This window comes from Schistocerca serialis, chromosome 8 (assembly GCF_023864345.2).
Source record: "Schistocerca serialis cubense isolate TAMUIC-IGC-003099 chromosome 8, iqSchSeri2.2, whole genome shotgun sequence".
NCBI classification, from domain to species: Eukaryota; Metazoa; Arthropoda; class Insecta; order Orthoptera; family Acrididae; genus Schistocerca; species Schistocerca serialis.
Window position 1 is genome coordinate 573,514,491 of NC_064645.1, and position 17,130 is coordinate 573,531,620.

The following is a 17,130-nucleotide window of genomic DNA, read 5'->3' on the forward strand; positions in this document are numbered from 1 at the left end:
TCATCTGTTACATCCCTTTTGCGTAATACCAGTGTCGATCGTCAATTAAAGCTCATGGTATTCACATTTGCTACATAAGTTAAAATCTGAAACGCGATGATTTTTCTGTTATATAATTATTGAGAAGCCACATCAGCCACTGTAATTTACGACAAGTTAGATAAGTAATTAAAGATAATTGAGGGTCACTGTAGACCATTTTGATAGTTTTCTCTTTTATGAAACTTAACTTAAACCTAGATTATAGATGTGATATTGCATAGGTCATCCTTCGATCCATTGTAGAACCTGGAAACCCACTCAGGGAATATTCGTTCACATTTTTGTTGAACACAGTTGGTTTTTATCATCCTGTATTAAAATATTTCCTTTTACCAATAGTGCAATTTATAAACAATGTTTTGTGAGTAGAATAAAAATTCCAATGGTAGCCTTAACTGCTTTTTCGACGTTATTTTACCAGCTAACTAAAAAATAGGAAAGCCTTGAACCCCTTCCACTAAATTTAGTTAGTATTAAGATTCTTTTACAGGGAGTGCAGTGGAGCTGACGCTGAAATCAGATACGTATTTGATTATATCATCGCTGTTGTTGTTGTTGTGGTCTTCAGTCCTGAGACTGGTTTGATGCAGCTCTCCATGCTACTCTATCCTGTGCAAGCTTCTTCATCTCCCAGTACCTACTGCAACCTACATCCTTCTGAATCTGCTTAGTGTATTCATCTCTTGGTCTCCCTCTACGATTTTTACCCTCCACGCTGCCCTCCAATGCTAAATTTGTGATCCTTTGATGCCTCAGAACATGTCCTACCAACCGATCCCTTCTTCTAGTCAAGTTGTGCCACATACTCCTCTTCTCGCCAATTCTATTCAGTACCTCCTCATTAGTTATGTGATCTACCCATATAATCTTCAGCATTCTTCTGTAGCACTACATTTCGAAAGCTTCTATTCTCTTCTTGTCCAAACTATTTATCGTCCATGTTTCACTTCCATACATGGCTACACTCCATATAAACACTTTCAGAAACGACTTCCTGACACTTAAATCTATACTCGATGTTCACAAATTTCTCTTCTTCAGAAACGCTTTCCTTGCCATTGCCAGTCTACATTTTATTTCCTCTCTACTTCGACCATCATCAGTTATTTTGTTCACCAAATAGCAAAACTCCTTTACTACTTTAAGTGCCTCATTTCCTAATCTAATTCCCTCAGCATCACCCGACTTAATTCGACTACATTCCATTCTCCTCGTTTTGCTTTTGTTGATGTTCATCTTATACCCTCCTTTCAAGACACGGTCCATTCCATTCAACTGCTCTTCCAAGTCCTTTGCTGTCTCTGACAGAATTACGATGTCATCGGCGAACCTCAAAGTTTCTATTTCTTCTCCATGGATTTTAATACCTACTCCGAATTTTTCTTTTGTTTCCTTCACTGCTTGTTCAATATACAGATTGAATAACATCGAGGAGAGACTACAGCCCCGTCTCACTCCCTTCCCAACCACTGCTTCCCTTTCATGTCCCTCGACTCTGATAACTGCCATCTGGTTTCTGTACAAATTGTAAATAGCCTTTCGCTCCCTGTATTTTACCCCTGCCACCTTTAGAATTTGAAAGAGCGTATTCCAGTCAACATTGTCAAAAGCTTTCTCCAAGTCTACAAATGACAGAAACGTAGGTTTGCCTTTCCTTAATCTAGCTTCTAAGATAAGTCGTAGGGTCAGTATTGCCTCACGTGTTCCAACATTTCTATGGAATCCAAACTGATCTTCCCCGAGGTCGGCTTCTATTAGTTTTTCCATTCGTCTGTAAAGAATCCGCGTTAGTATTTTGCAGCCGTGACTTATTAAACTGATAGTTCGGTAATTTTCACATTTGTCAACACCTGCTTTCTTTGGGATTGGAATTATTATATTCTTCTTGAAGTCTGAGCGTATTTCGCCTGTTTCATACATCTTGCTCACCAGATGGTAGAGTTTTGTCAGGACTGGCTCTCCCAGGGCAGTCAGTAGTTCCAATGGAATGTTGTCTACTCCGGGGGCCTTGTTTCGACTCAGGTCTTTCAGTGCTCTGTCAAACTCTTCACGCAGTATTATATCTCCCATTTCATCTTCATCTACATCCTCTTCCATTTCCATAATATTGTCCTCAAGTACATCGCCCTTGTATAGACCCTCTATATACTCCTTCCACCTTTCTGCTTTCTCTTCTTTGCTTAGAGCTGGGTTTCCATCTGAGCTTTTGATATTCATACAAGTGGTTCTCTTTTCTCTGAAGGTCTCTTTAATTTTCCTGTAGGTTGTATCTATCTTACCCCTAGTGAGATAAGCCTCTACATCCTTACATTTATCCTCTAGCCATGCCTGCTTAGCCATTTTGCATTTCCTTTCGATCTCATTTTTGAGACTTTTGTATTCCTTTTTGCCTGCTTCATTTACTGCATTTTATATTTTCTCCTTTCATCAATTATACTCAGTATTTCTTCTGTCACCCAAGGATTTCTACTAGCCCTCGTCTTTTTTCCTTCTTTATCCTCTGCTGCCTTCATTACTTCATCCCTCAAAGCTACCCATTCTTCTTCTACTCTATTTCTTTCCCCCATTCCAATGTATTGTCCCCCATTCCTGTCAATTGTTCCGTTATGTTCTCCCTGAAACTCTGTACCACCTCTGGTTTAGTCAATTTATCCAGATCCCATCTCCTTAAAATCCCACCTTTTTGCAGTTTCTTCTGTTTTAATATACAGGTCATAACAAATATATTGTGGTCAGAATTCACATCTGCCCCTGGAAATGTCTTACAATTTAAAACCTGGTTCTTAAATCTCTGTCTTACCATTATATAATCTATCTGAAACCTGTCAGTATCTCCAGGCTTCTTCCATGTATACAGCCTTCTTTCATGATTCTTGAAGTTGTGCTCTGTGCAAAATTCTACCAGGCGGCTCCCTCTTTCATTTCTTAGCCCCAATCCATATTCACCTACTACGTTTCCTTCTTTTCCTTTTCCTACTATCGAATTCCAGTCATCCATGACTATTAAATTTTCGTCTCCCTTCACAATCTGAATAATTTCTTTTATTTTATCATACATTTCTTCAATTTCTTCGTAATCTGCAGAGCTAGTTGGCATATAAACTTGTACTACTGTAGTAGGCGTGGGCTTCGTATCTATCTTGGCCACAATAATGCGTTCACTATGCTGTTTGTAGTAGCTTACGCGCATTCCTATTTTCCTATTCATTATTAAACCTACTCCTGCATTACCCCTATTTGATTTTGTGTTTATAACCCTTTAGTCACCTGACCAGAAGTATTGTTCCTCCTGCCACCGAACTTCACTAATTCCCACTATATCTAACTCTAACCTATTCATTTCCCTTTTTAAATTTTCTAACCTACCTGCCCGATTAAGTGATCTGGCATTCCACGCTCCGATCCGTAGAACGCCAGTTTTCTTTCTCCTGATAACGACATCTTCTTGAGTAGTCCTCGCCCGGAGATCCGGAATATTTTACCCAAGAGGACGCCATCATCATGTAATCATACAGTAAAGCTGCATGCCCTCGGGAAAAATTACGGCCGTAGTTTCCCCTTGCTTTCAGCCATTCCCAGTACCAGCACAGCAAGGCCGTTTTGGTTATTGTTACAAGGCCAGATCAGCCAATCATCCAGACTTGCAACCACTGAAAAGGCTGCTGCCCCTCTTCAGGAACCACACGTTTGTCTGGCCTCTCAGCAGATACCCCTCCGTTGTGGTTGCACCTACGGTACGGCTATCTGTATCGCTGAGGCACGCAAGCCTCCCCACCAACGGCAAGGTCCATGGTTCAGGGAGGGGGGAGGGGAAATATCATCGCTAGTCTCACTGAACTCTTCTGAACTCTACATGTCATGTGTGGTCTGGCGTCTCCTTACCAGCAACAGCAACAGGTCCCAGGTTCAAACTAGTCAATTCCCTAAAAAACACGCTCAGAGCGTCGTTGCGTGAAAGTAGTAGGGAGACACGACTTAGAACAAACAGACACCACGCAGAATGTTTGAATGCGCGCGAAAAAATACTGACGGCCGTCCTGTAAACGCTATCTGGTCAAAAGTGGCCGGTCACCCCTACGTATCACATGATATCTTGCGAACCACGGATGAAGGGTATCAGACGGATGCCATATTCCTGGACTTCCGGAAAGCGTTTGACTCGGCCCCCCACTGCAGACTGCTAACTAAGGTACGGGCATATGGGATTGGTTCCCAAATATGTGAGTGGCTCGAAGACTTCTTAAGTAATAAAACCCAGTACGTTGTCCTCGATGGTGAGTATTCATCGGAGGTGAGGGTATCATATGGAGTGCCTCAGGGAAGTGTGGTAGGTGTGTTCAAATGTGTGTGAAATCTTATGGGACTTAACTGCTAAGGTTATCAGTCCCTAAGCTTACACACTACTTAACCTAAATTATCCTAAGGACAAACACACACACCCACGCCCGAGGGAGGACTCGAACCTCCGCCGGGACCAGCCGCACATCCCATGACTGCTGCGCCTGACACCGCTCGGCTTAGGCTAATCCCGCGCGGCGAAGTGTGGTAGGTCCGCTGTTGTTTTCTATCTATATAAATGATCTTTTGGCTAGGGTCGATAACAATGTGCGGCTGTTTGCTGATGATGCTGTGGTGTACGGGAAGGTGTCGTCGTTGAGTGACTGTAGGAGGATACAAGATGACTTGGACAGGATTTGTGATTGGTTTAAAGAATGGCAGCTAACTCTAAATATAGATAAATGTAACTTAATGCAAATGAATAGGAAAAAGTATCCCGTAATAATTGAATACTCCATTAGTAGTGTAGCGGTTCACAGTCACGTCGATTAAATATTTGGGCGTAACATTGCAGAGCGATATGAAGTGGGACAACCATGTAATGGCAGTTGTGGGGAGGGCGGATAGTCGTCTTCGGTTCATTGGTAGAATTTTGGGAAGATGTGGTTCATCTGTAAAGGAGACCGCTCATAAAACACTAATACGACCTATTCTTGAGTACTGCTCGAGCGTTTGGGATCCCTATCAGGTCGGATTGGGGGAGGACATAGAAGCAATTCAGAGGCGGGCTGCTAGATTTGTTACGGGTAGGTTTGATCATCACGCGAGTGTTACGGAAATGCTTCAGAAACTCGGGTGGGAGTCCTTGGAGGAAAGGAGGCGTTCTTTTCGTGAATCTTTACTGAGGGAGATTAGAGAACCAGCATTTGAGGCTGGTTGCAGTACAGTTTTACTGCCGCCAACTTATATCTCGCGGAAAGACCACAAAGATAAGGTAAGAGAGATTAGGGTTCGTACAAAGGCATATAGGCAGTCATTTTTCCCTCGTTCTGTTTGGCAGTGGAACAGGGAGAGAAGATGGTAGTTGTGATACGAGGTAACCTCCGCCACGCACCGTATGGTGGATTGTGGAGTATGTACGTAGATGTAGATGTAATGCGTGAAAGGCCTGGTTAAATCCGCAGGACAGAACAGCTAGTTGGAATTGTGGAAAGGGGCCAAAAATGAGCGGCTGTCAGTTACACTCGAACACACATACCTTTATTTAGTTGCCCAAACATTACAGCGCTAATTTCCGAGCTTAACTATCGACTGAATAAGTCAGACAATCTTATGGCTTAAGGGCACAGCCTCTTTAATTTTTAAAACGGCTGAAGGTCCAAGATTTAAAACACAACTACAATAAATTTTCAAAAGGCAGAAAGCGCAAGGTTTTATCCTTAAATAATATTTCAAATGAGGCTGAAGGCCCAAACAATGCAAGACTTGACAAGTAAGGAACTTTCAATTTTAAAACAGCTGAAGGCCCATTATTTAACCCAAGTAAAAGCTTACAAATTCGAACCATCGGCTATGAGCCACTAAAATACACATTCAAACTCTAATAAGAAAAGGCAGTACAGCCAGCGGCGCTCAGAAGTTTCCGGTGGTCGGTCTGCACCTGAAATATTAAGATTCGCTTAGGGGAGACAGGTAGTCGGCCCAACTATATCCGATCCGCCGGCAGCCCAACCAAGAGACAGTCACGGTCGCAGGTTCGAATCCTGCCTCGTGCATGGATGTTTGTGATGTCCTTAGGTTAGTTAGGTTTAACTCGTTCTAAGTTCTAGGGGACTAATGACCTCAGCAGTTGAGTCCCATAGTGCTCAGAGCCATTTTGAACCAAGAGACAGTCAACGGACCTAACGACAAGACGACTCGCTTTCCACCCGACCAGTACACAAGGAACTCCAAAGCCGAAACGTAGAAGGACTAGCCGCCCACAACCAAGTATGCATAAACTGTCAAAACCACACACACGTTTTGGACAGCGACAACACGGTAAGGAAAGGACACTGCCTGAATTTTACGTCAGCGGCCAGGGCAGGTAACCGGAACGCTAATGGCCACAAGGCAGAAAATTCCGCTGGTGCACTTGGACTTCAAATAACCAAAATACAGTTAAACTCCACATGACAGTGGCCAAACTTTCGCCAACTCGAACACTCGCTGTTGCTCACGGGAATACCCCCAACAGCGAACTATGAAAACCAATGGCACAATGTGAACAGACTGGCTTCGGTAATTAAATCACGACTCAACTTCGATGCCCTGGGTCGGTGAGCCATGAACCTCGTAGCAATCGGAACAGCTCCCACACACTCCGACACTACGTAGAGACTGCCAGCGGGCCCGGCCCACTGCGCCGCACAGAGATTTCCTGGTTGATCCACACCAACCGACCGACTGCCACACATCAGCTAGCCGGAAACTATAAGCACTAAAGATAGTACAAGGTTCGAATATCGATACACACCGCTGCTGCCACACGTAGAAAGAGGAAGAACCACGGCATAACCGCAATAACCGCGGGAAACCAACGCCGAGTAACTGTCAAGGTTTAAACCAATGCATAAGCCAGGGCCAGCATGGCTCAATGCGGAACTGACCAGTAGATGTCAAGAGACGACCCGCCAGTTTAAAAGGGGGTGGGGCAGTAATAGAAGTGTCAGCCAGGAGAACTCAATCACTGCGAAAGTGGACTAGTCTTTGTCTGTCATTCGTGTAACAAACCCATTACCGATATTTCAACACAGTGACAGTGAGAAGGGAGTTAAAAAGAATGGGATACAGTGGACAAACGGATCCTGCTAAACCACATACAGGGTTATTACAAATGATTGAAGCGATTTCACAGCTCTACATTAACTTTATTATTTGAGATATTTTCACAATGCTTTGCACACACATACAAAAACTCAAAAAGTTTTTTTAGGCATTCACAAATGTTCGATATGTGCCCCTTTAGTGATTCGGCAGACATCAAGCCGATAATCAAGTTCCTCCCAAACTCGGCGCAGCATGTCTCCATCAATGAGTTCGAAAGCATCGTTGATGCGAGCACGCAGTTCTGGCACGTTTCTTGGTAGAGGAGGTTCAAACACTGAATCTTTCACATAACCCCACAGAAAGAAATCGCATGGGGTTAAGTCAGGAGAGCGTGGAGGCCATGACATAAATTGCTGATCATGATCCCCACCACGACCGATCCATCGATTTTCCAATCTCCTGTTTAAGAAATGCCGAACATCATGATGGAAGTGCGGTGGAGCACCATCCTGTTGAAAAGATGAAGTCGGCGCTGTCGGTCTCCAGTTGTGGCATGAGCCAATTTTCCAGCATATCCAGATACACGTGTCCTGTAACGTTTTTTTTCGCAGAAGAAAAAGGGACCGTAAACTTTAAACCGTGAGATTGCACAAAACACGTTAACTTTTGTTGAATTGCGAATTTGCTGCACGAATGCGTGAGGATTCTCTACCGCACAGATTCGCACATTGTGTCTCTTCACTTCACCATTAAGAAAAAATGCTGCTTCATCACTGAAAACAAGTTTCGCACTGAACGCATCCTCTTCCACGAGCTGTTGCAACCGCGCCGAAAATTCAAAGCGTTTGACTTTGTCATCGGGTGTCAGGGCTTGTAGCAATTGTAAACGGTAAGGCTTCTGCTTTAGCCTTTTCCGTAAGATTTTCCAAACCGTCGGCTGTGGTACGTTTAGCTCCCTGCTTGCTTTATTCGTCGACTTCCGCGGGCTACGCGTGAAACTTGCCCGCACGCGGTCAACCGTTTCTTCGCTCACTGCAGGCCGACCCGTTGATTTCCCCTTACAGAGTCATCCAGAAGCTTTAAACTGCGCATACCATCGCCGAATGGAGTTAGCAGTTGGTGGATCTTGGTTGAACTTCGTCCTGAAGTGTCGCTGCACTGTTATGACTGACTGATGTGAGTGCATTTCAAGCACGACATACGCTTTCTCGGCTCCTGTCGCCATTTTGTCTCACTGCGCTCTCGAGCGCTCTGGTGGCAGAAACCTGAAGTGCGGCTTCAGCCGAACAAAACTTTATGAGTTTTTCTACGTATCTGTAGTGTGTCGTGACCATATGTCAATGAATGGAGATACAGTGAATTTATGAAATCGCTTCAATCATTTGTAATAGCCCTGTATTTCTGCAGTCATTGCTAAACTACGCTTGAGGTGATGTAAAGAGAGACGCCATTGGACAGTGGATAACTGCAAACAAGTGATTAATCACGCTGTACCCTGTGGAAATCCGATGGAAGGGATTGGCTTGGCGAATGCCTGGAGAACTTTATATGCCATCACATTTGGTGCGAAGAGTGAAATACGGATGAAGTGGTGGTACAGTATGGATGAGTTTTTCGTGGTTAGGGCATTGAATTGTTACATTCGAAAAAGAAAATTCTTTCTATTTTGTGTGGCGCTCTTTAGTGGTAATTTAAAAATAAATTTTGATAAGAGGAAATTAATTGGATTGCCGTTAATTAAAAGAATCAGCCAAGTAAAAAAAAATGAAAAGATTAAATTATCGCACAGTACATATACGAGGGCAGTTCAATAAGTAATGCAACACATTTTTTTTCTGAAACAGGGGTTGTTTTATTCAGCATTGAAATACACCAGGTTATTCACCAATCTTTTAGCTACACAACACTATTTTTCAACGTAATCTCCATTAAATGCTACGGCCTTACGCCACCTTGAAATGAGGGCCTGTATGGCTGCACGGTACCATTCCACTGGTCGATGTCGGAGCCAACGTCGTACTGCATCAATAACTTCTTCATCATCCGCGTAGTGCCTCCCACGGATTGCGTCCTTCATTGGACCAAACATATGGAAATCAGACGGTGCGAGATCGGGGCTGTAGGGTGCATGAGGAAGAACAGTCCACTGAAGTTTTGTGAGCTCCTCTCGGGTGCGAAGACTTGTGTGAGGTGTTGCGTTGTCATGAAGAAGGAGAAGTTCGTTCAGATTTTTGTGCCTACGAACACCCTGAAGTCGTTTCTTCAATTTCTGAAGAGTAGCACAATACACTTCAGAGTTGATCGTTTGACCATGCGGAAGAACATCGAACAGAGTAACCCCTTCAGCGTCCCAGAAGACTGTAACCATGACTTTACCGGCTGAGGGTATGGCTTTAAACTTTTTCTTGGTAGGGGAGTGGGTGTGGCGCCACTCCATTGATTTCCGTTTTGTTTCAGGTTCGAAGTGATGAACCCATGTAACAATCTTTGACAAGAAATTGTCACCATCAGCCACATGACGAGCAAGCAATTCCGCACAGATGGTTCTCCTTTGCTCTTTATGGTGTTCGGTTAGACAACGAGGGACCCAGCGGGAACAAACCTTTGAATATCCCAACTGGTGAACAATTGTGACAGCACTACCAACAGAGATGTCAAGTTGAGCACTGAGTTGTTTGATGGTGATCCGTCGATCATCTCGAACGAGTGTGTTCGCACGCTCCGCCATTGCAGGCCGGCCCGCACGCGGGAGATCAGACAGTCTTGCTTGACCTTGCGGCGATGATGACACACGCTTTGCCCAACGACTCACCGTGCTTTTGTCCACTGCCAGATCACCGTAGACATTCTGCAAGCGCCTATGAATATCTGAGATGCCCTGGTTTTCCGCCAAAAGAAACTCGATCACTGCCCGTTGTTTGCAACGCACATCCGTTACAGACGCCATTTTAACAGCTCCGTACAGCGCTGCCACCTGTCGGAAGTCAATGAAACTATACGAGACGAAGCGGAAATGTTTGAAAATATTCCACAAGAAATTTCCGGTTTTTTCAACCAAAATTGGCCGAGAAAAAAAATGTGTTGCATTACTTATTGAACTGCCCTCGTAAAATTAGCACTAAGAGAGAGAAAATTAATTATTCAAGATTTAGCCTAACCTGGTTTGATACCGTGGAGTGTACATACCGGGCACATCGTTTCTTGGCCGTTTGCCGATCATTATTATTGCGCGTTCTGCACAGAAGTGCTGCCCGGAAACTGCATTTACAGATCGGCTTAACAGATGTCAGGGACGCATGAGTGGCTGCTAAAAATTCTAAGATCGATGATGATCGGCAGCAGCTAGCAAACAATATGTCGGCAGCCTTGCAGTTCTCCTAGCTGAAACATAGCAAAGTTGGCGGACAAGGTTAATGTTGTTGAAATGAAACAATGGTGAACAATAACAATTATTCATGAATTGACGATACTTTTACGTAGGTAAATACAAACATCAAAACAAATTTTGCATCACCCTGGTTCCCAGAACTCCAGAAGAGAGACGTTGACTATGGATATTGTACCACAGACACAGTCCCTTTGAGCAGCGCCTATTAGACGTAGGGGGTCCAACAGCCGATCAGTTCCAGTCGTTCCCACCAGCAAGGAGGTACACGGCTCGTGTTGTCTGTAGTTCAACCATGCCTAGACGGCCAATACTGCAGTTCGATCGCGTCCGCGTTGTTATTTTGTGCCAGGAAGCGCTCTCAGCAAAGGAAGCGTCCAGGCGTCTCGGACTGAACCAAAGCGATGTTGTTCGGACATGGAGGAGATACAGAGACACAGGAACTGTCGATGACATGTCTCGCTCAGGCCGCCCAAGGGCTACTACTGCGCTGGTTGACTGCTACCTACGAAAATGTTCAAATGTGTGTCAAATCTTATGGGACTTAACTGCTAAGGTCATCAGTCCCTAAGCTTACACACTACTTAACCTAAATTATCCTAAGGACAAACACACACACACCCATGCCCGAGGGAGGACTCGAACCTCCGCCGGGACCAGCTGCACAGTCCATGACTGCAGCGCCTTAGACCGCTCGGCTAATCCCGCGCGGCCCGCTACCTACGGATTGTGGCTCGGAGGAACGTTGACAGCAACGCCACCATGTTGAATAATGCTTTTCGTGCACCCACAGGACGTCGTGTTACGACTCAAACTGTGCACAATGGGCTGCATGATGCGCAACTTCACTCTCGACGTCCATGGCGAGGTCCATCTTTGCAACCACGACACTATGCCACGCGATATAGACGTGCCCAGCAACATACCGAAAGGACCGCTCAGGATCGGCATCACATTCTCTTCACCGATGAGTGTCGCATATGCGTTCAACCAATCGTCGGAGACGTGTCTGAAGGCAACCCGGTCAGGCTGAACGCCTTAGACACAGTCCAGCGAGTGCAGCAAGGTGGAGGTTCCCTGTTGTTATGGGGTGACATTGCGTGGGGCCGACGTACGTCGCTGGTGGTCATGGAAGGCGCCGTAATGGCTGTACGATACGTGAATGCCATCATCCGACCGCTAATGCAACCATTCGGCAGCATATTGGCGAGGCATTCGTCTTCATGGACGACAATTCGCGCCCCCATCGTGCACATCTTGTGAATGACTTCCTTCAGGATAACGACATTCCTCGATTAGAGTGGCCAGCATGTTCTCCAGACACGAACCCTATCGACAATGCCTGGGATAGATTGAAAAGGCGTATTTATGGACGACGTGACCCACTAACCACTTTGAGGGCTCTACGCCGAATCGCCGTTGAGGAGTGGGACAATCTGGACCAACAGTGCCTTGATGAACTTGTGAATAGTATGCCACGACGAAAACAGGCATGCATCAATGCAGGAGGACGTGCTACTGGGTATTACAGGTGCCAGTGTGTACAGCAATCTGGACCACCACCTCTGGTGATGGAACATTCAATGTGTGGTTTTCATGAGCATTAAAATGGGCGGAAATGATGTTTATGTTGATCTCTATTCCAATTTTCTGCACAGGTTCCGGAACTCTCGGAACTGAAGTGATACAAAACTTTTTTTGATGTGTGTACTTTACACACCTTGAAAATATCTTTCAAGCACAACTTGCTGTTACAAAATGATTCGAGAGAGCTATCACTAAGACAGAGCGATCGATAAGAGCGGAGACATCAATAGAGAGCTGGCCTCAGGCGAGAGCGACCCAGATGCCGCTCGTGTAGACAACTGAAGGCAGCTCTACTGTCATATTCCCTCAGTCTCTTCCTGTTCTGGAAGCCTCGTGCGTGGGAAAACGTCGCTGCGGTCCTTTCCGGCGCGGCTGATCGCATAAAATCTGATTGCTGTCGCCGTTTCCGCTGCACCTGATGCGTTATTTGCCAATTAAAAAATACAACTGCTCTCTTTTACTAGTTTTAACATCTGTACGCTCTCTCACATTCAAGAATTAATTACAGTTTTAAATTATAAGACAATTTAAACAGAATACGCGGAATTAATACAAAAATACAGCGGTTCTTACTTAGGTTTACATGATTTTTTTAGTTTTGTGGCTTAAACTTACTTAGACATGAAAAGAAGCCTTTCATTGTGGCACCCTTATTACCCTCTAGAAAACGGTGAATGCGAAAAGATGCGAATTCATTTTCAACAATGTGTACCGCATAAGATCGAGGAAGAATTCCGTGACGACACTTGTTTCTACCAGCATGATAACGCACTGTCATAAAGCAACGTCTATGAGGCAGTGGTCCGTGTACAGTAACATTCCGTAAAACGAGCTGAGTTGCCCGGAGTCCCAACCTGAATCCTGTGGAACACCTGTGGGACGAGTTAGAATATAGGCTTCGCTCCAGACATCAGTATCTGATATCACTGCCTCCTATGATTTCCGTTCTTGAGGGAGAATTGGTTACCAATGCTGCACAGACATTCTCGTGCGCCAAGACTGCAGTGCCACGTTATGTAGTAAAGAAACAGCAACGAGAATGGTCGAAATGCGCAGGTCGGCAGACGACAGTTAAAGGAAGCTGCTGCCACTTCGCAGCAGATGGGGGCACTTCGAAAATCCATTTCCGCGCTGGTGGCATGTTATTTTACGCAGGTACTGACAATGTAAGTAATTTAAGTTAATACGGATGAGTAGGAAAAACAAATCCGTAATTTTCAGATACAGCATTAGTAGTGTCCCACTTGACACAGTCTGTGTCGTTTAAATATCTGGGCGTAATGTCACAAAGCGAAGTGAAATGGGAAGAGCATGTGACGTCTGTGACAGGGTTAGGCGAATGGTCGATTTCGGTTTATTGGCAGAATTTTGGGAAGATAAGGTTCATCGGTAAAGGAGAGCGCATGTTGGGCGCTAGTGCGACCTATTCTTGAGTACTACTGGAATGGTTGGGATCTGTACCAGTTCGGATTGAAGGAAGACATCGAAGCAATTGAGAGGGGGCTGCTAGATTTGTTAAGGATAGGTTAGAACAACACGCAAGTGTTACGGAGTGGTTCGGGAACGGATGGGAATCCTTGGAGGAAAGGCGATGTTCTCTTTCAGAAACAGTATTGAGAAAATTTAGAGAATCGGCATTTGAAGCTGACTGCAGAACGATTTTACTGCCACCAACATACATGTCGTGTATGGGCATGTTTGTAAACACAGAGCGATAAGCGATAGGCGGTTGCGTAATTACCAAGGTCAACGCTCACACGAAGTATCTCCCATGTGGCTGACGCAATGGCTTTGTAATTTATTTTTTATTATTTGGTATTCTTTTTTGAAAGGACTAAGGGAAAGGAAAGAGTTTATTTAATTTCTATAATAATGGGTAAGGTCACCGACGAGTTTAATTTCTTTACAATTGTCAGCACCTTTAACCCGTACAGACACAGATTCCGATTCATTTATTTTACGATGATTTCTGGTCCTGAGAACGAAGGGCATGGTTGACAGGTAATATGATTTACCCATATCTTTGTTGTAAACCTCTGCGACGTGAAATGTCCGGTATGCGATGACGTCGCGGCTATTAAAACTTTCCAGCCCTGGAACTTTATCGACTTTGGGTCCACGGACGAGGGCTACGATTACCCATCCTTGCTGCAGGGTATCACTGTTGCTATTAGTAAAGTTCAGAATTCCACCACAGAAAACAGATGGACATGCAGGATGACTTGTGCACCAACGTAGTTAGAGGTATTAATAGCAATATTGTCTGTTGCTTTATACACTGTAAGGCGCATACGCCTTCTTCTCCTGTAAAATACCAAATAATAAAAAATAAATTACAAAGCCATTGCATCAGCCACATGGGAGATACTTTTTGTGAGCGTTGACCTTGGTAATTACGCAACCGCCGATCGCTTCTCGCTCTGTGTTTACAAACATGAAAAGCCAAATGAGACGCGTGCTGCTAGTTTTACTACAGAACGCGTACGGGATATCCACCCGACTTCGGACTTTGAAAATTTATGACTACTAGCGTCAGCCGAGAAGCGCCAAGTGTACATCGAGAACCAGGGGCTCAAGGATGCAACAGCTTTGTCTATGTAAGTAATGAATCTGGTAAGAAGGCTTCAGTCTTCGTGCAGCCGCTCGAGCAACAACATTGGACCGCTCACACAGAAGATGCTACGATTTTACAGGAGGAGAAGAAGGCGTACACGCCTTACAGTGTATAAAGCAATAGGCAATATTGCTAATAATATGGAGAACTATGTAGGTGCAGAAGTCGTCCTTCATGATCCATCAGTTTTCTGTCGTGGAGTTCTGAACTGCATCTCGTGGTCGTGCGGTAGCGTTCTCGCTTCCCACGCCCGGGTTCCCGGGTTCGATTCCCGACGGGGTCAGGGATTTTCTCTGCCTCGTGATGGCTGGGTGTTGTGTGATGTCCTTAGGTTAGTTAGGTTTAAGTAGTTCTAAGTTCTAGGGGACTGATGACCTAAGATGTTAAGTCCCATAGTGCTCAGAGCCATTTGAACCAACCAGTTCTGAACTTTACTATTAGCAACAGTGATACCATGCAGCAAGGTAACGGATGGGAAAACGTAGCACTCGTCCGTGGACATAAAGTCGATAAAGTTCCAGGAGTGGAAAGTTTAAAAGCCGTGACATCATCGCATACCGGACATTTCACGTAGCAGAGGTCTATAACAGAGATATGGGTAAATCATGTAAGGAGATGAGATACGAGAAATTTGGGCTCATACGGAGACATATCGACAGTCGTTTTTCCCTCACTGTAGCTGCGAGTCCAACAGGAAGGGAAACGTCTAGTAGTGGTACATGGTACACGGTACCCTCTGATATGCATTTCACGGTGGCTTGTAGCGTGCTTATGTAGATGTAGATGTATTTTAACAGTTACGTTAAATACCGCCAATTCCTCACAAAAACACTGTTGTGTCTAGACAAGACAGCCTAGACACAATGAGAGGAAGCCGAAAGGCACGCGCTTAAACTCACGCAGGCTGGCGTGAGGTCTGAAACAGGATACGTAATGAATGCTATAAAGAAAAGTACCTAGCTTCTGGAATACTTAACTTTAATCCATTATTGTAGAACATCGCTCTTGATGATACATGCTTCATAATATTAATTAGCAATTGAATACCGCGCCTTGCTAGGTCGTAGCAAATGTAGCTGAAGGCTAGGCTAACTATCGTCTCGGCAATTGAGAGCGTAATTGTCAGTGATCCCCTTCTGGTAAAGTCATCTGTACAACTGGGGCGAGTGCTAGTCAGTCTCTCTAGACCTGCCGTGTGGTGGCGCTCGGTCTGCTATCACTGACAGTGGCGACACGCGGGTCCGACGTATACTAATGGACCGCGGCCGATTTAAAAGCTACCACCTAGCAAGTGTGGTGTCTGGCGGTGACACCACAAACACCAACTGCGAGGCTGTTCGAGTTCACTTCCTAACAGCTGCAGATAGTCCAAGTGGAGGTGACTGAACGACGGCCCGTGCGTTCCAGCATGTTCTTCGGCAACCTGTTCGTGTACGTGGCGTTCTCGGGCGCTGCGCGCATCGCCCGGTCGACTCGCCGGTTGGTGTTCGGGGTGCTGGCGGGGGTGTGCGGCGTCGGACTGGCGATGCTGGCGGCGCTGCGGCCCGCCCCCGCCGCCCCCGCCTCTGAGGACGACGCCTCCGCCAGCAGCGGGCCCGACGGTCCCATGGACGCCTTTCGCGGAGCGCTGCGACTCGCCGCCACGCCACAGATGCGCCTTCTGGCCCTCACCTTCCTCTACTCCGGTAAGCCACCTGCAGTCCCGCCGACATGCCTCTGTGACATTTCGTACCAATGCTATCTTTATTGCCAAAAATTTGATCAAAGGTATCCACCTACCTGTGGGCTCCAATACGGGGTCCTTCCACCCTTGGCCTTTATGATGGTTTGAATTCTACTGTGAGCACTTAATGAGGTGTCCTGATCCCTCTGGAGGAATGGCAGCCTATTCTTGCTGGAGAGCCGAAACTGGAGAAAGAAGTGATGTTGGAAGATGGGATCTGGAGCGAAGTCGACTTTCTGAGTAGTGATGTTGGACGATGGGGTCTGGAGCGAAGTAGACTTTCTGACTCATCTCAAAGATCTTCTACTGGGTTAAAGTATGGACTCTGGGCAGTACAATCCATTTCAACAAACTACTGCCTAACAGTTGCTGCTTTATCATGCTGAAACAATCAGTCATGGTCTGCGAACTGTTACAGCTACTGTATGCAATACACAATGCTGTAGACTGTGCCCATATCCTTCCTTCTGCATTTAGTGTTTTTTTAATCACAATAAGGGAACCACAGCCTAACCAAGAAAACCACTCTCTTACCGTAACACCACCTCCTGCCTACTTCTCTGTTGGCACTACAGATGATGGCAGGTGATTCCATCCATTCACCAAATCCAAACCCTTCCATTGGCCTGGCACAGGTTATAGAGTCATTGATCACTCCAAATCACTCATTTCTAATCATCCACTGTCCAGCGG

The 17,130-nt window shown here is 45.4% G+C and overlaps 1 protein-coding gene across 1 annotated transcript in view; it reads left to right on the forward strand.

Moving 5' to 3' along the window:
• The window catches only part of LOC126417129 (UNC93-like protein MFSD11), a 187,037-nt gene that overhangs the window by 114,441 nt on the left and 55,466 nt on the right, over positions 1–17,130 (forward strand). Inside the window, exon 5 of the mRNA XM_050085025.1 lies at positions 16,122–16,399. Within this exon, the coding sequence (XP_049940982.1) occupies positions 16,122–16,399 (278 nt within the window). The remainder of the gene's footprint in view (positions 1–16,121; positions 16,400–17,130) is intronic.